This window comes from Salvelinus sp. IW2-2015, linkage group LG31 (assembly GCF_002910315.2).
Source record: "Salvelinus sp. IW2-2015 linkage group LG31, ASM291031v2, whole genome shotgun sequence".
NCBI classification, from domain to species: Eukaryota; Metazoa; Chordata; class Actinopteri; order Salmoniformes; family Salmonidae; genus Salvelinus; species Salvelinus sp. IW2-2015.
Genome location: NC_036870.1, coordinates 13,585,873 through 13,608,656, shown reverse-complemented (window position 1 = coordinate 13,608,656; position 22,784 = coordinate 13,585,873). Strand labels below are relative to the sequence as shown.

The 22,784-nt window shown below is 45.7% G+C and overlaps 1 protein-coding gene across 4 annotated transcripts in view; it reads right to left on the bottom strand.

Moving 5' to 3' along the window:
• The window catches only part of LOC111955710 (A-kinase anchor protein 9), a 134,190-nt gene that overhangs the window by 3,045 nt on the left and 108,361 nt on the right, over positions 1-22,784 (bottom strand). For 3 of the 4 annotated variants that reach the window (XM_070436462.1, XM_070436464.1, XM_070436463.1), the window contains 15 exons: positions 17,366-17,470; positions 16,865-17,017; positions 13,020-13,757; positions 12,051-12,111; positions 9,683-9,804; positions 6,456-6,674; positions 6,096-6,263; positions 5,646-5,784; positions 5,194-5,359; positions 4,894-5,044; positions 4,334-4,690; positions 3,324-3,623; positions 727-950; positions 465-570; positions 10-195 (listed from right to left, as the gene is read on the bottom strand). In XM_070436462.1, the coding sequence (XP_070292563.1) occupies positions 10-195; positions 465-570; positions 727-950; positions 3,324-3,623; positions 4,334-4,690; positions 4,894-5,044; positions 5,194-5,359; positions 5,646-5,784; positions 6,096-6,263; positions 6,456-6,674; positions 9,683-9,804; positions 12,051-12,111; positions 13,020-13,757; positions 16,865-17,017; positions 17,366-17,470 (3,195 nt within the window). The remainder of the gene's footprint in view (positions 1-9; positions 196-464; positions 571-726; positions 951-3,323; positions 3,624-4,333; positions 4,691-4,893; positions 5,045-5,193; positions 5,360-5,645; positions 5,785-6,095; positions 6,264-6,455; positions 6,675-9,682; positions 9,805-12,050; positions 12,112-13,019; positions 13,758-16,864; positions 17,018-17,365; positions 17,471-22,784) is intronic. The other variant, XM_023975991.2, reaches the window with a different exon arrangement.

Genomic DNA, 22,784 nt, shown 5'->3' with positions numbered 1-22,784 from the left:
GTAACTCACGCTGCCCCCTGATCCCAGACCAGCCTGGCGGTAGCGTCGAAGCTCGTCCTCCAGGCGGAGGGTCTGGTTGCGCAGATCGTTCTTCTCCTCTGTCAGACGGCTGACGAAGCCTGTGAGCTCAGCATTCTGTCTCAGCAGCCGCTCTGCCAGGGAGCTGGACTGGCCACCCGCCACCAGGGCGGTGCTCTGTGGACACAGCGGAGAAGAAATACCAGTGTTCACTAGCCACTGAAGTCATACAAATACTCTATACATCAAGTAGAGTAGCTTCCTCCTACATGTGCAGGTGATGGGCAGGGGGTTACTATTTAAGTTTGACTAAGACTGTAGTTTGTTTCCTGTTGGGTTTTCTATGTGGTTTATGTATATAATGTGTGAGCTGTGCTAAGATATTTTTGTAGGACAATAAACATCAATCTCATCTAAGTAGTCTGAAATGAGAAGTGTCAATTCACCGAGGTGACCAAGGGGAGCGCTGGAGACTGCTGCAGCATAGTGATGACCTCATCAATGTTCGACTGCAGCCACGACAGTCCTTCACTGTCCACCTCCGTAGTCAGCCTGCACACACAAGCATCAATCCACACAACCACAACATAAATCTACACCTGCACATATATTTACCAGTCACTACAACAATTCACTTCAATCAAATGTTGAAGTCATGAATATAATGTACAACTGTTTTGAGAAAGTTGTTAAGAAATTGTGTCATACCTGCCAGAGCCCTTGCTGACCAAGGTTTGGATCTTGGCTGCGATGAGCTGCAGTTTGCCCAAGACCTTGTCTGAGTGTTTGGGGTCATAGTGGGGGGCGAGGTTGCCCCCTGTCCCAGTGACTTTGAGGAGGGAAGGTGTGCTGGGGTTGACAGTCAGCGTGTCGCCAGACTTGAACACCCAGTCTCTGGTCCGGTCTGTGGGCTCGCCTTTCCACAAAGCCTGCTACAGTCACAGACACAGTACAGAAATGTCATTATGATCACTTACCATTCAGAGCCTGCAGGTTATAAAAAATTATAAACTGGGTGGTTCGAGCCCTGAATGCTGATTGGCTGACAGCCGTGGTATATCACACCATATACCCCGCTATGACAAAACATTTATTTGTACTGCTCTAATTACGTTGGTAACCGGTTTATAATAGGATTAAGGCACCTCAGTGGAATATGGCCAATATACGACAGCTTTTAGCCATCGTATATTGGCCATATACCACACCCCCGGGCCTTATTGCTTAAATATACAGACATTCTGAAAGTATTCAGACCCCTTAAAAGTTTCCCCATTTTATTACGTTACAGCCTTGTTCTAAAATTGATTACATCTACAAACAATACTTCATAATGACAAAGCAAAAACAGGTTTTTAGAAACCTGGCACATATTTAAAAAAAGAAATATAACATTTACATAAGTATTCAGACCCAATACTCCGTACTTTGTAGAAGCACCTTTGGCAGTGATTATAGCCTCGAATCTTCTAGGGTATGACACTACAAGCTTGGCACACCTGTATTTGGGGAGTTAATCACATTCTTCTCTGCATATCCTCAAAAGCTCTGTCAGCTTGGATGGGGAGCGTCGCTGCACAGCTATTTTCAGGTCTCTCCAGAGATGCTTGATCGGGTTCAAGTCCTGGGTTTGGCTGGCCACTCAAGGACATTCAGAGACTTGTCCCGAAGCCACTCCTGAGTTGTCTTGGCTTTGTGCTTAGTGTCATTGTCCTGTTGGAAGGTGAACATTTGCCCCAGTCTGAGGTCCTGAGCACTTTGGAGCAGGTTCATCTAGGATCTCTCTGTACTTTGCTCCGTTCAGCTTTCATTTGATCCTGACTATTCTCCCAGTCCATGCAGCTGAAAAACATCCCCAGAGCATGATGCTGCCACCACCATGCTTTACCGTAGAGATGGTGCCAGGTTTCCTCCAGACGTGACGCTTGGCATTCAGGCCAAAAAGTTCAATCTTGGTTTCATCAGACCAGATAATATTGTTTCTCATGGTCTAGGAGTCCTTTAGGTGCCTTTTGGCAAGCTCCAAGCTGTCATGTGCCTTTTACTGAGGAGTGGCTTCCGTCTGGCCACTCCACCATAAAGGCCTGATTGGTGGAGTGCTGCAGAGGTGGTTGTCCTTCTGGAAGGTGGGAAGGTTCTCCCATCTCCACAGAGGAACTCTGGAGCTCTGTCAGAGTGACAATCAGGTTCTCGCTCACCTCTCTGACCAATGCCCTTCTCCCCCGATTGCTCAGTTTGGCCAGGCGGTCAGCTCTAGAAAGAGTCTTGGTGGTTTCAAACTTCTTCCATTTAAGAATGATGGAGGCCAGTGTGTTCTTGGGGAACTTGCACGCTGCAGACATTTTTTGGTATCCTTTCCCAGATCTGTGCCTTGACACAATCATGTCTCGGGGCCCTACAGACAATTCCTTCGGCCTCACGGCTTGGATTTTGCTCTGACATGCACTGTCAACTGTGGGTCCTTATATAGACAGGTGTGTGCTTGTCCAAATCATGTCCAATCAATTGAATTTACCACAGGTGGACTCCAATCAAGTTGTAGAAACATCTCAAGGATGATCAATGGAAACAGGATGCACCTGAGCTCAATTTCGAGTCTCCTAGTAAAGGGTCTGAATAGGTATTGTTTTTGTATTTTGAATACATTTGCAAAAAATTCAAAAAACCTGTTTTCGCTTCGTCTTTATGGGGCATTGTGTGTAGATTGATGAGGGAAAAATGGCAAGGGTTCTGAATACTTTCCGAATGCACTGTATGCTTGATTGTCACATACATGGATAGGTGCAGTTAAATGTGTTGTTTTACAGGGTCAGCAATAGTAGTACGGTGCCTGGAGCCAATTATGGGTTAAGTGCCTTGCTCAAGGAAAGACAGACTTTTGTTATCTTGGTGGCTCTGGTAATCGAACCAGCAACCCTTTGGTTACTGGCCCAATGCTCTAACCGATAGGCTACCTGCCACCCCTAGACACATGACACAGAGTTTAAATAACTAATAACTGGCCCTAATTGTGGATTATCCTACATTATTATTCTGTTGCTGAGTGTAAAACATTTACATTATTATCTATTATTACCTTGGAGCAACACTGCACAACAGAGTTGACAAGGCTATGTACTATAGAATATTGTATCATCATACATAGCTGGGTTCTAACAACAAGACAGGCTAATAGACGCAATATCGTAGTATCAATAGCTAAAACATTTTCTCTAAAACATAATTCAATTGTACTATCTGACACTAAAGCGCTGTATTTGGTTCATTCAAAGTGTATGAATGTAGGATATATAAATGTCACCTACGTTTTGGTTATCAGGCTGCTGCTGCGTCCCGCTCCTCTCCACCTCTCTCGTCTCTCCCAGCTGGACCACTCTCTCCTGGAGCCTCTCCTTCTCTTGCTCCAGCCGCTTCCCCTGCTGCACCTCTCTATTCAGCTGCTCCATGGCCTCCCGTGCCTGCTCCCCCAGGCTTTCCAGCTGGCCCTTGGCCTCCCGCAGAGCCTCCTGGTCCTTGCATGACCTCTGAGCTGCAGAGGTTAGCTCCTCCTCCCGTTGCACCGCCGCCAGCTTCTGGGCCTCCACTTCGTCCAGCAGACTAACCACCTGAAGAGGGAATAGATGGTCACAGGATTTAGTGGGAATGCAGAAGTAAAGGTAAATATAGTCACTATAGCAGTAATGCCTATGTAAAGTCGTCATGACAGTTTGGAGAAAGCATATGCACCACCTGATGAGCCACTTTGTCGTGCAATTTAGTGGGGGTGCAGAATCACATCACATAACTGGTCACACTGCCAACACTATATTTTGCGAGCACTTTATGTGAATCTCCTGTGTGCAGGGCATTGATAGCAGACTGGCTGACGCGATCCATGTAGCCACACAGCAAGGAAGAGCTGTGACTCACTGGTCGGGACAGGAGGCCGTTTGTTAATGCAATATTCACTCAGAAATTCTGCAGACTCATTGATTGGTTCTCTCAAATGTTAATTTGAGACCTCTTGTTTGGGATTTGAAAATCCAACAGTTGTAATAGAAGGGGGGCTATGTGTGGCCGTGCCTGTGGGTGTTTGAGTGAGAAAGACACAGAGGAGGAACCAACCAGTACAAACACAGCCCCCTTCATTATCGACACATCGTAACGAAAACATCAAAACAGCCTTTCCGGACTAAAGTCAGGCGGACTGAGTTAGGCGTTAGCCAGACTACATTGATTGTACCTTGTATCACATACCCATAGAGCATCATACGACTTGCTGTAACTAGTGTGTATGTAGGTGTGCGTCTGCTTCATCTACAAACAAACAGTCCACCTGAGCATGCTTCTTGTCCAGCTCCCTCTGCAGACCCTCTAGCAGACCTTCGGATGACATCGCCCCTCCCACCACTTCATCCTCCCCCTTCTCAGCCACCTCCCCCTCTGGGTTTTCTCTCCAGGAGGAGCCATAGTGGCGATGCTCCTTCTCTCTCCCCAGGGCATTACTCAGCTCCTGGGCCCGGGCTCGCTCCGACACTAGCTGGACGTGGAGCTGCGAGGCCTGGGTCTGCAGCCTGGAGCGCTCCTGTTCGGCCTGGAGGGACAGCTGGGAGGAGGACTGGCGCTCCTGGCCTAGGGTTGAGGTCAGCTGGGCTACGAGACTCTGCTGAATCTCCAGGGCCAGTTTGAGATCCTGGAGGGAAGGGGTGTAAAGACAAGAGATACTTGTGAAACACACTTGACTAGATAATACCCCAGTGACTAAAGTGAACATATCAGTAAATCACTACATTTAAGTAAACACACACTAAAGAGAAGACATGTGGAAACAAGTAGGCAATTATACCTGAAAACACAGGGACACTAGTCTTCTACCTTCACTACAAACTGTCTTACCTCCAGCTCCTCTCTCTCCAGCTCCTCTTTCTTGTCTGATTTACACTTCTCCTTCTCGAAGGCCCACTGCAGCTCTCTGGCCTTCTTCTGTTCGTCTGCCAGTCTGTCCGCCAGGGTGTCCACCTCAGCAGCCTTCTGTGACATCTCCGTTCTAGAAACAAAGACAATGACACCAGGCTGGATCCATCCAACAGCAACTAGGAAGGTAAACTTTATCTCTTTATCCCTAAATAGTCATACCTGACAATGTTCTGCTCTTTTATGCATCAAACTGTGTGTGAGCGTGCATTAAAACCTTACCTGACTGTGTCCAGCTCCTTCAGGTGTTTGTACTGGGCCTTGAGCGTGGTCTCCAGCTCTAGTTTGGTCTGGGCCAGCTCTCCCTTCAGCTCCTCCAGGGCCCTGTCAGCCTGCAGCAGAATGTGGGGCTCTGGAACACCACCTCTCTCCCTCTGCTGCTCAACACCTGAGTGGGATGAACAGCCAGACAAAACAACATGCAAGGCAATAGAATCAGCTGCTGTTTATCCTTTTTTAAATTAAATTATATCGGTTGCACTGAGTTCAATAACTGTGACCTCGTCTAAGACAATTTACTATATATATTAGTCAGTCAATAAATCAATTAATTTATCCATCCATCCAGCCTTCACTCATTCAGCCCCCCCCAGCCATTCATCCATCATCCCTATGTGTCCTTACAACTAACACACAAATGGCAGAAGAAACCACTGGAGGCACAGACTACAGACCATGATTGGATCTGCCTCTCCTGCCAGGCTCCTGGCCTTGGATTTGTTCTAGCTGGGCCCGGAGCTGCCGGACCTCTGTCAGCAAACTGCTTCTGTCTGCAGTCTGGAGCATCCCCATGGCATCTCTGTGATGGGTGTCCTGTAGATACACAGCCACAGTTTAGCCTTGGAACTTAAAAACAACTGTACACAAATACATATGACCAAGTTTTTCTACAAAGTGGAGAAACAGGCACTATACTAAAATGGCTCAATATTTTTTCTGTTACCTGTTGGCTATATCCCACTCTCCAGCTAGTTAATATGCTAATAATAACATAAGCAGGTAACACTAACTTGAGTTTTAAGTGTTTGTTGCTACCTGCTTGGCTAGCCTGTGCTCCAGCTAGTTGAGGCTAATGCTAAGGTTAGCCAGCAGTTAGGCTAAAGTATACATCGTTTTTCAGTGACCTGCTCGGCTAGCCTGTGCTCCAGCTGGTTGAGGTGGATGATCGCGTCGCTAGTGTCCAGCAGGTCCAGTCGGGCATAGGCAGCGCTCTTCAGCACACTCCGCTCCCTCACAAACACCTGCTGCACTGCCCCCAGCAGCTCTCCACGCCAGTCCGCACTACCTGGGGTCTGAACATACACAAGCACATAGACATGTCTATTTAAAGAAAATGAGAGAGAAAAGGGTTTCTGAAGGCTCAATTAAGCCTTAAAAGCTATGTTTAATTTAAACTGCGACCAACAAAACCCCTACTGTATTTAAGAAAGGCTACCAGCACAAAGTATCCATGCTACAATGTACAGATGCTACCAGTCCTGTACCTGTGTTTCCCTGCTGCGTGTCTGAATCTGGGTTATGAGGGCCTTGAGGGACTCCACGGTGGCCAGCAAGGCCTCTCTCTCGTTGGGCCAGCCCTGGGAATGGTGGAACAGGCTGGCTGGGTCAGCCTCGCCCTCTGGGATTGGAAGTGCCGACAGGGACAGCACCTGCATGCCCTCCTGGTGCACTTCGCGCAGCAGGTTCTGGAGTGGACACACATTCTTCTCATGAATATTAAACCACGTGCAAACTAGACATCTTCACCAATACACTCAAATTGCCATATAAAGACATTAAGGTTTTACTTCTAACCTACAAAGCATTACATGGGCTTGCTCCTAGCCATCTCTCCGATTTGGTCTTGCTGTACATACGTACGCTACGGTCGCAAGACGCAGACCTCCTTATTGTCCCTAGAATTTCTAAGCAAACAGCTGGAGGCAGGGCTTTTTATGGAATGGTCTGCCTATCTATGTGAGAGACACAGACTCGGTCTCGACCTTTACAGTGGCTTGCGAAAGTCTTCACCCCCCTTGGCATTTTTCCTATTTTGTTGCCTTACAACCTGGAATCAAAATGGATTTTATTATTATTATTWTTTTTTCATCATTTGATTTACACAATATGCCTACTACTTTGAAGATGCAAAATATATATWTTTTTTTATTGTGAAACAAACAAGAAATAAGACAAAAAACAGAAAACTTGAACGTGCATAACTATTCACCCCCCACAAAGTCAAACCTTTGTAGACACCTTTTGAAGCAATTACAGCTGCACATCTCTTGGGGCATGTCTCTATAAGCTTGGCACATCTAACCACTGGGACTTCTGCCAATTCCTTAAGGCAAAACTGCTCCAGCTTCTTCAAGTTGGATGGGTTCCGCAGGTGTACAGCAATCTTTAAGTCATACCACAGATTCTCAATTGGATTGAGGTCTGGGCTTTGACTAGGCCATTCAAACACATTTAAATGTTTCCCCTTGAACCACTCGAGTGTTGCTTTAGCAGTATGCTTAGAGTCATTGTCCTGCTGGAAGGTGAACCTCCGTCCCAGTCTCAAATCTCTGAAAGACTGAAACAAGTTTCCCTCAAGAATTTCCCTGTATTTAGCACCACCCATCATTCCTTCAATTCTGACCAGTTTTCCAGTCCCTGTCGAAGAAAATTCATTCCCTGTGGGGATGTTATTCTCAGGATGATAAGAGGTGTTGGGTTTGAGGCAGACATAGCCTTTCCCTTGATGGACAAAAAGCTACATTTTAGTCTCATCTGACCAGAGTACCTTCTTCCATATGTTTGGGGAGTCTCCCACATACCGTTTGGCGAACACCAAATGTGTTTGCTTATTTTTTTCTTTAAGCAATGGCTTTTTTCTGGACACTCTTCCATAAAGCCCAGCTCTGTGGAGTGTACGGCTTAAAGTGGTCCTATGGACAGATACTCAAATTTTCCGCTGTGGAGCTTTGCAGCTTTATCTTTGGTCCCTTTGTTGCCTCTCTGATATAATGCCCTTCTTGCCTGGTCTGTGAGTTTTGGTGGCGGCCCTCTCTTGGCTGGTTTGTTGTGGTGCCATATTCTTTCCATTTTATTTATAATGGATTTAATGGTACTCCATGGGATGTTAAAAGTTTTGGATATTTTTTAAAAACCCAACCCTGATCTGATCTGTACTTCTGCACAACTTTGTCCCTGACCTGTTTGGAGAGCTCCTTGGTCTTCATGGTGCCGCTTGCTTGGTGGTGCCCCTTGCTTAGTGGTGTTGCAGACTCTGGGGCCTTTCAGAACAGGTGTATATATACTGAGATCATGTGACAAATCATGTGACACTTAAATAATGTCCACCTGTGTGATATCTAAATTGTGTGACTTCTGAAGGTAATTGGTTGCACCAGCTCTTATTTAGGGGCTTCATAGCAAAAGGGGCGAATACATATGCACGCARCAGTTATTTTTTTCATTTCACTTCACCAATTTGGACTATTTTGTGTAGGTCCATTACATGAAATCCAAATAGAAATCCATTTAAATTACAGGTTGTAATGCAACAAAATAGGAAAAATGCAAAGGGTGATGAATACTTATGCAAGACACATCTCTTCAGTAGGTCCTATGAGTGCAGTCTGGCCCAGGGGTGTGAGGGTGAAAGGCACTGGAGCGATGACCCGCCCTTGGTGTCTCTGCCTGGCTGGTGCCCCTCTCTCCACTGGGATTATCTTCCTCTAACCCTGAGTCACTGGTGCTCTACCATGCCGCCCCTAGGAGAGATGCGTCACTTGAGTGGGTTGAGTCACTGACGTGATGTTCCTGTCCGGGTTGGCGCCGCCCTTGTGTTCGTGCCGTAGGGGAGATATTCGTGGGCTACACTCAGCCTTGTCTCAGGGTAGTAAATTGGTTGTTTGAAGATATCCCTCTAGTGTTGTGGGGGCTGTGCTTTGGCAAAGTAGGTGGGGTTATAACCTGCCTGGTTGGCCCTGTCCGGGGGAATCGTCGGACAGGGCCACAGGGTCTCCCCGACCCCTCCCGTCTCAGCCGCCAGTATTTATGCTGCGATAGTTTGTGTCGGGGGCTAGGGTCAGTCTGTTATATCTGGAGTATTTCTCCTGTCTTATCCGGTGTCCTCTCCCTCCCGGAGGACCTGAGCCCTGGGACCATGCTTCAGGACTACCTGGCCTGATGACTCCTTGCTGTCCCCAGTCCACGTGGTCGTGCTGCTGTTAAAGTTTCAACTGTTCTGCCTGCGGCTACGGCACCCTGACCTGTTCACCGGACATGCTAACATGTCCCAGACCTGCTGTTTTTCGACTCTCTCTACCGCACTCGCTGTCTCTAACTCTGAATGATTGTCTATGAAAAGCCAACTGACATTTACTCCTGAGGTGCTGACCTGTTGCACCCTCTACAACCACTGTGATTATTATTTGACCCTGTTGGTCATTTATGAACGTTTGAACATCTTGGGCATGTACTGTTATAATCTCAACCCGGCACAGCCAGAAGAGGAACCAGGCCTCCCCTCAGAGCCTGGTTCTTCTCTAGGTTTCTTCCAAGGTTCCTGCCTTTCTAGGGAGTTTTTCCTAGCCACCGTGCTTCTACACCTGCATTGCTTGCTGTTTGGGGTTTTAGACTGGGTTTCTGTATAGCACTTTGTGACATCGTCTGATGTAAAAAGGGCTTTATAAATACATTTGATTGCTTAACTTTACATTGCCAAGTGCAGTTCTTGTACCTTAATTCTGTCAGGCAGTGCATCGTCTGTTTCTTTTCTGGCTCCCTCTGGTGTGGTCCTGAACTCCTGCTGCAGGTTAGGCAGGTCGTAGCCTGTCCGCTGACTCCACTCAGAACTGCTGTCTTCAATAGGGTACACACAAGGTTAACATTGCATATCAATGGGAGAAAGGGAATTCCCAAAACTGTTGCCACAAAGTTGGAAGCACAGAATTGTCTAGAATGTCACTATGCTGTAGCGTTAAGATTCCCCTTTAGTGGAACTAAGGGGCCTAGCCCAAACCATGAAAGGCCCAGACCATTATTTCTCCTCCACCAAACTTTACAGTTGGCACTATTCATAGGGGCAGGTAGCAGGTACCATTCACCTGGCATCCGCCAAATCCAGATTCGTCCATCAGACTGCCAGATGGTGAAGCGTGATTCATCACTCCAGAGAACGCGTTTCCACTGCTCCAGAGTCCAATGGTAGCAAGCTTTACACCTCTGCAGCCAACACTTGGCATTGCGCATGGTGATCTTAGGCTTGTGTGCGGCTGCTTGGCCATGGAAACCCATTTCATGAAGCTCCCGACGAACAGTTCTTATGCTGACGTTGCTTCCAGGGGAAGATTAGAACTCGGTAGTGAGTGTTGCAACCGAGGACAAACAATTTTTACGTGCTATGAGTCGGTCCCATATTGTGAGCTTGTGTGGCCTGCCATGTCGCGGCTGAGCCGTTGTTGCTCCTAGACGTTTCCACTTCACAATAACCGCACTTACAGTTGATAACCGGTGCAGCTCTAGCAGGGAGTAAATTTGACGAATTGACTTGTTGGAGCTCTTCAGTAAGGCCATTCTCCTGCCAATGTTTGTCTATGGAGATTGCAAGGCTGTGTGTTTGATTTTATACACTTGTCAGCAACGGGTGTGGCTGAAATAGCCGAATCCCCAGATCTGAAGTTGAGTCCACATACTTTTCTATAATCAAATCGGTAAACATTTTTACAACACCTGCTCATTCAAGGATTTTTCTTTATTTTTTACTATTTTATACATTGTAGAATAATAGTGAAGACATCAAAACTATAAAATAACACATATGGAATCATGTGGTAACCAAAAAAGTGTTACACAAATCAAAATATATTTTAGATTTGAGATTCTTCAAATAGCCACCCTTTGCCTTGATGACAGCTTTGCACATTCTTGGCATTCTTTCAACCAGCTTCACCTGGAATGGTTTTCCAACAGTGTTGAAGGAGTTCCCACATATGATGAGCACTTGGCACTTGTTGGCTGCTTTTCCTTCACTCTGCGCTCCGACTCATCCCAAACCATCTCAATTGAGTTGAGGTCAGGTGATTGTGGAGGCCAGGTCATCTGGTGCAGCACTCCATCACTCTCCTTCTTGGAAAAATAGCCCTTAGAGCCTGGAGGTGTGTTGGGTCATTGTCCTGTTGGAAAAACAAATGACAGTCCCACTAAGCCCAAACCAGATGGGATGGCGAATCGCTGCAGAATGCTGTGGTAGGCATGCTGTTTAAGTGTGCCTTTAATTCTAAATAAACCACCATGTCACAAGCAAAGCACCCCCACACCATAATACCTCCTTCTCCATGCTTTACGGTGGGAAATACACATGCAGAGATCATCCGTTCACCCACACCGCTGCTCACAAAGACACGGCAGTTGGAACCAAAAATGTTCTAATTGGACTCCAGACCAAAATAACACATTTCCACCTGTCTAATGTCCATTGCTCGTGTTTCTTGGTCCAAGCAAGTCTCTTCTTCTTATTGGTGTCCTTCAGTAGTGATTTTAGCAATTCGACCATGAAGGCCTGATTCACAGTCTCCTCTGAACAGCTGATGTTGAGATATGTCTGTTACTTGAACTCTGTGAAGCATTTATTTGGGCTGCAATTTCTGAGGCTGGTAACCCTAATGAACTTATCCTCTGCAGCAGAAGTAACTCTGGGTCTTCCATTCCTGTGGAGGTCCTCATGAGAGCCAGTTTCATCATAGCACCTGATGGTTTTTGCGACTGCACTTGAAGAAACTTTGGGGCCGAATTTAGCTCACGGGTGCTTTTATACTGTTCCCAAGTATTCCCACGCATAACAGGGAGACACGTGATCGTATACAAATGTAAGCAAGGTTTGAAATGATGATGTTTTAGTCAAACATATCTGTTTGGGCTTCTTGAGGTCAATTTGCAGTCAACTAATTATGTTCCAGACCCCTGACCATCCGCTTCAGAAAACATCGTCCTGCAGATGAATCTAGTTGATGATCCCTGGCCTAGGGTATTGTGATTACTAGGGAAAACACGTGACCTCAAGAACAATTCGGAATGGAGGTGGGATATGTGACACTACATCAACTTACCACTGGTGTAGCCGTCTTTGAATTGCGATCCTGCGGGACGCTCTGGTCTCGTTGAGGGGGCCTGGAGGGCATGAAACCAGGTCAGTATACAGAAGAGTTTGAGTTCCTTTACCTGCCTACTCCCCCATAAAAATGTCATGCTCATCATCTGGGTCATGTTAAATTAGGCACCAAACAGAAGAAAACAGACTGAAACCGGGTTTCTGCTGGGATGTTGTGAAGAGGGCACGACAACACCTTTTTCCCCTCAGGAGACTGAAAAGATTTGGCATGGGTCCCCAGATCCCCAAAAAGTTCTACAGCTGCACCATCGAGAGCATACTGACCAGTTGCATCACCGCCTGGTATGGTAACTGCTCGGCAACTGACCGTAAGACGCTACAGAGGGTAGTATGTATGGCCCAGTACATCACTGGGGCCAAGCTTCCTGCCATCCAGGACCTATATACTAGGCGGTGTCAGAGGAAAGCCCAAAAATTTGTAAAAGACTCCAGTCACCCAAGTCATAGACTGTTTTCTCTGCTATCGCATGGCAAGCGGTACCAGAGCACCAAGTCTAGGACCAAAAGGCTCCTTAACAGCTTCTACCTCCAAACCATAAGACTGCTGAACAATTAACCAAATGGCCACCAGATTATTTACATTGACACCCCCCCTATTAGTTTTTTTTTTTTTTTACACTGTTGCAAGTCGCTGTTTATTATCTATGCATAGTCACTTTACCCCTACTTATATGTACAAATTACCTTAACTAACCTGTACCCCCGCACATTGACTCGGTACCAGTATCCCCTGCATATAGCCTCGATGTTATTTAATTGTGTTACTTTTTATAATCTTTTACTTTAGTTTATTTTGTAAATGTTTTCTTAACTCTTTCTTGAATTGCACTGTTGGTTTAGGGCTTACACATGTTGCATTCGGCGCATGTGACAAAAAGTTTGATTTGATGTCGTCCAATGGACTTACTTCGTGGGAGCGTTGCAGCTTATCGATGACGGTCTTGAGAGCCTTGCACTCCTCCTCCAGTATTTGATTGTCCCGCTTCAGGGCCTCGCTCTCTGCGATGTGCCGGGCCTCCATGTCCATGATCTCTGCCGCGTGCAGKTCCTGCATCTGTACGATCTTCTCCTGGTACTCCCCGATCATCTCCTCCACCTCTTCCTCCTCTGAAACAGATCTGGGCTGGCCAGATGTCTGGGAGGAAAATGTCTCCGTCTGAGTGCCAGCGTCTGTATGAGGCGGACGTTGAGATCCATTAAGATCATACGATTGACCGGACAATTTGTCGGAAGACTTTTGGTTTGCCGCGGCAGAGTTCTTCCTGGAGAGCGATGGTTTGTCTTTGACAGAGGCGGCCATTTTTCCCTTGGCCCCCTGGCGTTGGTTTTGCAGTTTGCCGCCTTTCTTTTTTGGATGGGAGGGTGGTGCTTGCTGCTGCTGATCGAGTGAGGGAGACTGAGATGGTGATACTGGGGATAGTGGTGACGGTGACGCCGCGGATTTCGCCAAGGCTACTCTGAGCTGTTGTTGCTCCTCTTTGAGCTGAGCGATTGACAGGTCGCGGACTTGGAGTTCGGTCTGGAGTTTCTCGCTGCACTCTTTGAAGCTGTTCAGGTGTCCTTTGGTAGCGGCTGCCTCATCTCGGACCTCCTGGAGCTCTTGGAGAAGCTCGGATGTGGAGGCACCGTCACCTTCCAATGAGGCCTGGGAGGTGAAAGGACAGAGATTTATCAAAGAAGTCAATAGTCAGATCTTTTTCCATATTGCTGAGTAAAGTTGGAATATTCTGCTTTGCAGCAAAATGTACAGTAGAAGTCAGAAATTTATTGAAGCCACATCTCATGACATCAGTCAGGAAGTTAAAGCTTGGTCGCAAATGGGTCTTCCAAATGGACTATGACCCCAAGCATACTTTCAAAGTTGTGGCAAAATGGCTTAAGGACAAAAAAAGCCAAGTTATTGGAGTGGCCATCACAAAGCCCTGACCTCAATCCTATAGGAAATGTGTGGGCAGAACTGAAAAAGCATGTGCGAGCAAGGAGGCCTACAAACCTGACTCCGTTACACCAGCTCTGTCAGAAGGAATGGGCCAAAATTCACCCAACTTATTGTGGGAAGCTTGTGGAAGGCTACCCAAAACATTTGACCCAAGTTAAACAATTTAAAGGCAATGCTACCAAACACTAATTGAGTGTATGTTAACTTCTGACCCACTGGGAATGTGATGAAAGAAATAAAAAGCTGAAATAAATCATTCTCTCTACTATTATTTTGACATTTCGTATTCTTAAAATAAAGTGGTGATCCTAGCTGACCTAAAACAGGGACTTTTTTACTAGGATTAAATGTCAGGAATTGTGAAAAACTGAGTTTAAATGTATTTGGCTAAGGTGTATGTAAACTTCTGACTTCAACTGTACTTACCCGGTAGAGTTCTCCCTTGAGATGTGCTATGGTCATCTCTCTCCCCTTTGGCACAACTTTTTTTAAAGAAATGCAATTTTTTTGTCCATTAAAATAACATAACATTGATCAGAAATACAGTGTAGTCATAGTTAATGTTGTAAATAACTATTGTAGCTGGAAACGGCTGATTTTAATAGAATATCTGCATACGTGTAGAGGCCCATTATCAGCAACCATCTCTCCTGTGTTCCAATGGCACGTTGTGTTAACTAATCCAAGTTTATAATTTTAAAAGGCTAATTGATCATTAGAAAACCCTTTTGCAATTATGTTAGCACAGCTGAAAACTGTTTTCAGTTTTAGCTAACACAACGTGCCATTGGAACACAGGCATGATGGTTGCTGATAATGGGTCTCTGTACGCCTATGTAGATTTTCCATTTAAAAAAGTATGCCGTTTCAAGCTACAATAGTCATTTACAACATTAACAATGTTAACACTGTATTTCTGATCAATTTGATGTTATTTTAAAAATGGACAATTTTTTTTGCTTTTCTTTCACAAACAAGGACATTCCTAAGTGACCCCAAACTTTTGAACGGTACTGTATATATGTATATATATATATTTTTTTATGGCATAAGATTCTAAAAACCTGGTTTGCTTTGTCATTATGGGGTATTGTGTGTAGATCGATGAGGGATTTATTTTTTAAGAATAAGGCTGTAACATAACAAAATGTGGGAAAAGTCAATGGGTCCGAATACTTTCCGATGCACTGTTCTAGCCTGGCTGTGTGGTGGCTAAGGCTACCTATATGCTAGCCTAGCTGTGTGGGGGCTAAGGCTACCTAAACTAAGCAAAAAAAAAGAAATGTCCCTTTTTCAGGACCCTGTATTTCAAAGATAATTTGTAAAAATCCAAATAACTTCACAGATCTTCATTGTAAAGGGTTTACACAGTTTCCTATGCTTGTTCAATGAACCATAAACAATTAATGAATATGCACCTGTGGAACGGTTGTTAAGACACTAACAGCTTACAGACGGTAGGCAATTAAGGTCACAGTTATGAAAACATAGGACACTAAAGAGGCCTTTCTACTGACTCTGAAAAACACCAAAAGAAAGATGCCCAGGGTCCCTGCTCATCTGAGTGAACGTGCCTTAGGCATGCTGCAAGGAGGCATGAGGACTGCAGATGTGGCCAGGGCAATAAATTGCAATGTCCATACTGTGAGACGCCTAAGAGAGAGGGAGAAAGGACGGACAGCTGATCGTCCTCGCAGTGGCAGACCACATGTAACAACACCTGCACAGGATAGGTACATCCGAACATCACACCTGCGGGACAGGTACAGGACAGCAACAACTGCCCGAGTTACACCAGGAACACACAATCCCTCCATCAGTGCTCAGACTGTTTGCAATAGGCTGAGAGAGGCTGGACTGAGAGCTTGTAGGCCTGTTGTAAGGCAGGTCCTCACCAGACATCACTGGCAACAACTTCGCCTATGGGCACAAACCCACTGTCGCTGGACCAGACAGAACTGGCAAAAAGTGCTCTTCACTGACGAGTCGCGGTTTTGTCTCACCAGGGTTGATGGTCGGATTCGCGTTTATCGTCGAAGGAAAGAGCGTTAGAACCGAGGCCTGTACTCTGGAGCGGGATCGATTTGTAGGTGGAGGGTCCGTCATGGTCTGGGGCGGTGTGTCACAGCATCATCGGACTGAGCTTGTTGTCATTGCAGGCAATCTCAACGCTGTGCGTTACAGGGAAGACATCCTCCTCCCTCACGTGGTACCCTTCCTGCAGGCTCACCCTGACATGACCCTCCAGCATGACAATGCCACCAGCCATACTGCTCGTTCTGTGCGTGATTTCCTGCAAGACAGGAATGTCAGTGTTCTGCCATGGCCAGCAAAGAGCCTGATCTCAATCCCATTGAGCATGTCTTGGACCTGTTGGATTGAAGGGCTAGGGCCATTCCCCCCAGAAATGTCCGGGAACTTGCAGGTGCCTAGGTGGAAGAGTGGGGTAACATCTCACAGCAAGAACGGAAAAATCTGGTGCCGTCCATGAGGAGTAGATGCACTGCAGTACTTAATGCAGCTGGTGGCCACACCAGATACTGACTGTTACTTTTGATTTTGACCCCCCCTTTGTTCAGGGACACATTATTCAATTTCTGTTAGCCACATGTCTGTGGAACTTGTTCAGTTTATGTCTCAGTTGTTGAATCTTGTTATGTTCATACAAATATTTACACATGTTAAGTTTGCTGAAAATAAATGCAGTTCACAGCGAGAGGACGTTTCTTTTTTTGCTAAATTTACATGCTAGCCTAGCTGTATGGGGACAAAGGCTACCTACATGCTAGCCTAGCTGTGTGCTGGCCGGTTACCTGGAGCATGCTGTCCTTGGTCTCCAGGTCTTGCTGCTGGGTGCTCAGCTCCTTCCTCTGGATCTCCAGCTGCATGTGGAGCTGCTGCACCTCCTCACTCTTGTTCTCCAGCTCTTCCCGGAACTGCTCAAGCTGCTCCTCCAGGTTACTGATCTGGAGGGGAGGAGTGGGAAGGGGGGAGTCAGGCTGGCGTGTTGTGTGTTCTTGTCTAACTGAGGACCAGGGCATCGACACATGAACAGGGGACTAGAAATCCAATTGGGGACCTGTCTTGTGTACATCATTGGTAATTGAAGGAGTGTGATTTGAGGCGAGGTGAAAGATGGCAGGCAAAGGGATGCAACAAGCAGAGGAATGGCCCATTTTTTGTAAATCATTGGGGGCGTGACAACCAATCAAGATTTTTGCTGGCTAGCTTTGACACTGTGCTGGATTGGCTACTTATATATTCCCTTCCAAACATGTGAAAGAAAGAAACCCCCCTTAAGTCTAATACATTACTTCTTTCTCTTTCCTGTCCAGTGCCTCTCTTTCAGTCTGTAGCTGAGCCTCCAGTGAGGAGTCCCCAGGCTCACTAACAGACACATCCTGCCTCTTATCCTCCACCTGAAACACACATGCATGCAACGCACACAATATTATTATTTAGCAACCAGGTCATGCGTGGCGAACACACACAATAATACACGCAAGCACACACACAATTGCACACGCAAACACCCACACACAGCCATACATCATATAAAGTAGCTGCGATCTCATAGACTTAATCATCTGTGCAGTAGCAAGTTATGGGGACATTTCTTTCACTGCTCAGTGTTTCAGCCTGCCAACAGTGATATTGGTTGGAGTACTTCAGGGGTGTCAAACTCATTCCACGGAGGGCCGAGTGTCTGCAGTGAGGGGAGTTCCTCACCTTAATTTATTTATTTTATTTCACCTTTATTTAACCAGGTAGGCAAATTGAGAACACGTTCTCATTTACAATTGCGACCTGGCCAAGATAAAGCAAAGCAGTTCGATACATACAACAACACATAGTTACACATGGAGTAAAACAAACATACAGTCAATAATACAGTGAAAAATAAGTCTATATACAATGTGAGCAAGTGAGGTGAGATAAGGGAGGTGAAGGCAAACAAAATATATATAAAAATAAATANTAAAGTGGTTGTTCCACTGGATATCATAAGGTGAATGCACCAATTTGTAAGTCGCTCTGGATAAGAGCGTCTGCTAAATGACTTAAATGTAATGTAAATGTAATATGTTTTTGTAGTGTAGCAACGGTTAACAGCACACTTGTTTTATCCTTTGATATATCATTTGAATGGTCTGTCTTTATGTAGCTTTGTTTAGCAGATGGATACCACGTGTCAACCTTGCTGGCTTAAGGATTACCTACGTTTTTGGCCCACGACTCCATTTTGATATCAGAAAATTCTCAGATTTCCACCCATGTGAAAAAAAATTACAGCCAATGTTAACATTTTTAATTTGGGGCTATGGCAGTCAATTGAAAAACATTCTAACAATATTTCTGATTGTCCTCAACTCACCATCACATACTTTTAATGTGAGGCAGTCAATTGCAAATTAGTCTGACATAATGTCTCTTATCTCACCACCACTAATGAGATGGGTGCGCTTGACGCATGTCGTAACGGAGCTTCTCAAAGTCAGGGGGCGTGGTCGACAGTACGCACGCATCTCTGCTGTCACATCCAACCTGGATCGACAGGCCCATTTGGTTTTAATGCAAACGAGAGCACTGAATCCAGCATCACACAGACATGAGCAAACAAAGGGCAGCCTACGATGAGTTTTATGATGCTTTAAAAACAACTAGGACATCTGAAAGATACGAAGTCAAATCATGACGCAAGTGATCTTTAGGTCGGAAAGTCAGAGCTCTAGAAAGAGGCCAGAGTTCGAGTTGGAATTCCAATTTGGATGACCGTTCAAAATAATTTCCCCCCCAGTCGGAGCTCGTTCTTTCCGAGTTCCCAGTTGTCTTGAACGTACTGAAGTCTGAGATTTGAGTTCCGAGTTCCCGGTTGTTTTGAATGCGGCATTAATGCTCATAGGGAGACGTCAAGGTATTCCCTTTGAGTCAGGAACCAAAACTCCTCCGTAGTGACCTGTGAATGCATTAAGTCTGCAGCATTCGGTCACGACAGCTTGATCAGCTGTTCGATTTCACTTACCGGCATGTCAACTGATCCAGGATCACATTCATTGGGAAGGAGGTCCGTCGCAAAGTGCTCTTCCAAGAGTTGGAGGTGAGCAGTCATCACTCGTGTGGGACACTTACTAATGCTGTTTTCTGTTATTTTCTTTTTATTACATAGAAAGTCAACCAAGTCTATTTTTTTTTTTATATACATCCATTATGACAACAGTTCCTCTCTCAATGCGAAAAATTCTTCCAACAATCCCCCTTGATAACCACCAAGTCTTGTGTGAAATAAAACACTGTCATGCTCTGATCCCATATCTCAACAGGCATACGCGCAGCGGATGTTGTTTGATTTAGTTTACAATCCAAGTTACCTGCCGCAGTATATCTCCGCGATCTGTCCTCAGCTCTTTGGCTGCCATTTGCTCTCGTGTATCATACAATGCGTCCATATGGCAGAGGGAGACAAGTTCATTACTAGAGTGCAGAAGCCTGCCCGCCATCCCATGATAGATGGAGCCCCATCTGTGCAAAAGCCCACCATTCGATCCCATGGAATCTGTTTTTCGTCAATATAGCCACACAGCACACTGAATATCTTCTGTGCCGTTTCATGCTCGGGAATCATGAAACAGAACAATATGTGACTGACCTGCTCAAATCAGTCTTACGTAGTAAAATTTGAAATTGTGTTTTTTACATTGGATAAAAGAGACTCAGAGCTACAAAATGGTATATCATACACTACAGCTGAGGAACAACGGGAAAGTAATTCTGTTTTGAAAGTTGATAAACTTGTAAACTTATGTCCTCGTGAATAGCATCCGCCGACATGTATAGCGAACAAAAGTCAATGCATCTCGGCCCTCACAGCTAACGTCCATTTGGGGAGTATAAGCTGGGGAGGTTTTGAGTCGTTCAGTCAGTTCTCTTGATTGCTATCAATAGCATAAATTCTAAATTTAACATTGTTATCTGACAAAGGTATTCTATGCCTCTGCCTCCCCACATAATGTTTTCACCACATCAATTGCGGCCGGTAATATCAGTCTCTGCAATAGCGTGTGGTTTCATAGTGTAGCAGGCCTAGCCATTCACTGTGGGAATGATTCAAGTGTAACGATCAAGTGCGCCTTTCCCATTAACAAACGGCACTCTCTGGTAGAATTGTATATTTTTTATTTAAATCCTTTTCCTTTACATTTTTAAGGTTAACCACATTGCAATGACTTTGATATACAAATAATATTATAATATAGTGCCTTCGGAAAGTATTCAGAGACTTGAAATAGAGCGGGTACATCCTGTTTCAACTGATCATTCTTGAGATGTTTCTACAACTTGACTGGAGTCCACCGGTGGTAAATTCAATTGATTGGAAATTATTTGGAAAGGCACACACCTGTCTATAACACAAAGACATTAAGTCGAAGGAATTGTCTGTAGAGCTCCGACACAGGATTGTGTCGAGGCACAGACCTAGGGAAGGGTACCAAAACATTTCCGCGGCATTGAAGGTCCCCAAGAACATAGTGACCTCCATCATTCTTAAATGTAAGAAGTCTGGAACCACCAACACTCTTCCTGGAGCTGCCAAACGGAGCAATCGGGGGAGAAGGGCCTTGGTCTGGGAGGTGATCAAGAACCCGACAGTAACTCTGACAGAGCTCCAGAGTTCCTCTGTGGAGATGGGAGAACCTTCCAGAAGACAACCATCTCTGCAGCATTCCACCATTCAGGCCTATATGGTAGAGTGGCCAGACGGAAGCCACTCCTCACTAAAAAGGCAAATGACAGCCCGATTGGAGTTTGTCTGGAGGAAACATGGCAACATCCCTACGGGGAAGCATGGGTGGCAGCATCATGCAGTGGGGATGTTTTCAGCGGCAGGGATTGGAAGAAGTCAGGATCGAGAGAAAGATGAACAGAGCAAAGTACAAAGAGATCCTTGATGAAAACCTGCTCCGGAGTGCTCAGCACCTTAGACTGGGGCGAAGGTTCCCCTTCCAACAGGACAACAAACCCTAAGCACACAGCCAAGACAATGCAGGAGTGGCTTCTGAATGTCCTTGAGTGGCCCAGCCAGAGCCCTGATTTGAACCCGATCGAACATCTCTGGAGAAACGTGAAAATAGCTGTGCAGCGACGCTCCCCATCCAACTTGACAGAGCTTGAGAGGATCTGCAGAGAAGAATGGGAGAAACTCCCCAAATACAGGTATGACGCTACAAATACATCTGTAGCATCATACCCAAGACTCGAGGCTGTAATCGCTGCCAAAGGTGCTTCAACAAAGTACTGAGTAAAGGGTCTGAATACTTATGTAAATGTGATATTTCATATATATATATAACCGCAGAACAGCAATGGACAAGGCATATTTACATTAAGGAGAGGCATGCTTAATCGAGTGATCATAAGGGTCCAGTGAGAGAGGTTGGTTGGGGTCACGGCGATCCAGACAGCTGGCCGGTAGATGGCTATCAGTAGCAAGATAGCATAGGATGGAAGTCTATTTTAGACACCTCGTGCGTTTCCGTCGGTAGATTAGTGGGGTTCCGTGTGGTAGAGGGGATCAATCCAATTGGCAAATAGTTATAGTGACCAACAAAAAATTGTCCGATATACTTATCCAGATAGCAGCCGATAGACAGCTAACGATTAGCGGGCCCCAGATGACGTTCAGGTAACGTTGGCGACGGAGGTGCCAGTTGGATAACTCCCTCGGGCAGATAATGTCGGCAGTCAGTCGTGAAGGCCCGATGGGGCTCCGCATCTGCAGCAACAACAACAACAAAAACGGGTCTGGATAGGTGACTGTAGCCCGGAGTGGCTGATGGAACTCCTCAGCTGGCTAGCTCCGGAATAATTTAAGTTTGCTCCGGGATCGACATAAGCCAATAGTCACACGTTTGCAGCTAGCTAGCTGTGATCAAGGTGCAAACGTCCAGAGCCTGCGGCTGAAATCCGGGGACACTGAGAAAAATAGTCCCGGTAGCTCCGGTCCGAGTCGCGTTGCACAAAAGTGCCGATAGATTATCGAGCTAAAGGAATAGCTGAAGACCACAAACGTGGCAGCTGAAACACCAACGCTAGCCAGCAAACCGGCTAACTTCTAGGCAGCTTCAGATCAGCTACTGGCTAGCTTCTAGTTGCTTCTGGTTAGCCTCTGGCTAGCCTCTGGCTAGCTTCCACTGTGGATTTTCAGATTTGAGGTAAATAATACATTTTTTTTGTAATTTGTGAGGCGGGTTGCAGGAAAGCTTTTGTAGTTGAGTTCTTGGATAATAAATATATAAAGATATGCGAAGAAAGGTGTAAATATATATATATACAGGACACGACAAGACGAGGACAAAAAAAGAACGTCTGAACTGCTATGCCATCTTGGAAGCCGAACCCAATCAAGTACAGGGTGGAGCGAAAACCAGCAGACACTCGGCACTCCGTGGAATGAGTTTGATATGTGCAGTACTTGGGTGCAGTACTCATTATTATGGGCGCACACACGCACATTCTCAGCCCTGACGTCAGGGACTGTCTGTAGTCTCCTTTCTTACTAATGTACACACACAACACGCATTGCACATGTAGCTTCACGCTGGCATTCTCTCACACTCTACCAGAACATACAAACTCATTCTGAAACAGTCACACACCCCCCCCCCCCCCCTAACATTAACACAGCATCATTAACTATTCCCACTCCATTGTCCCGCTCCTCTCTTTTTCATCTTC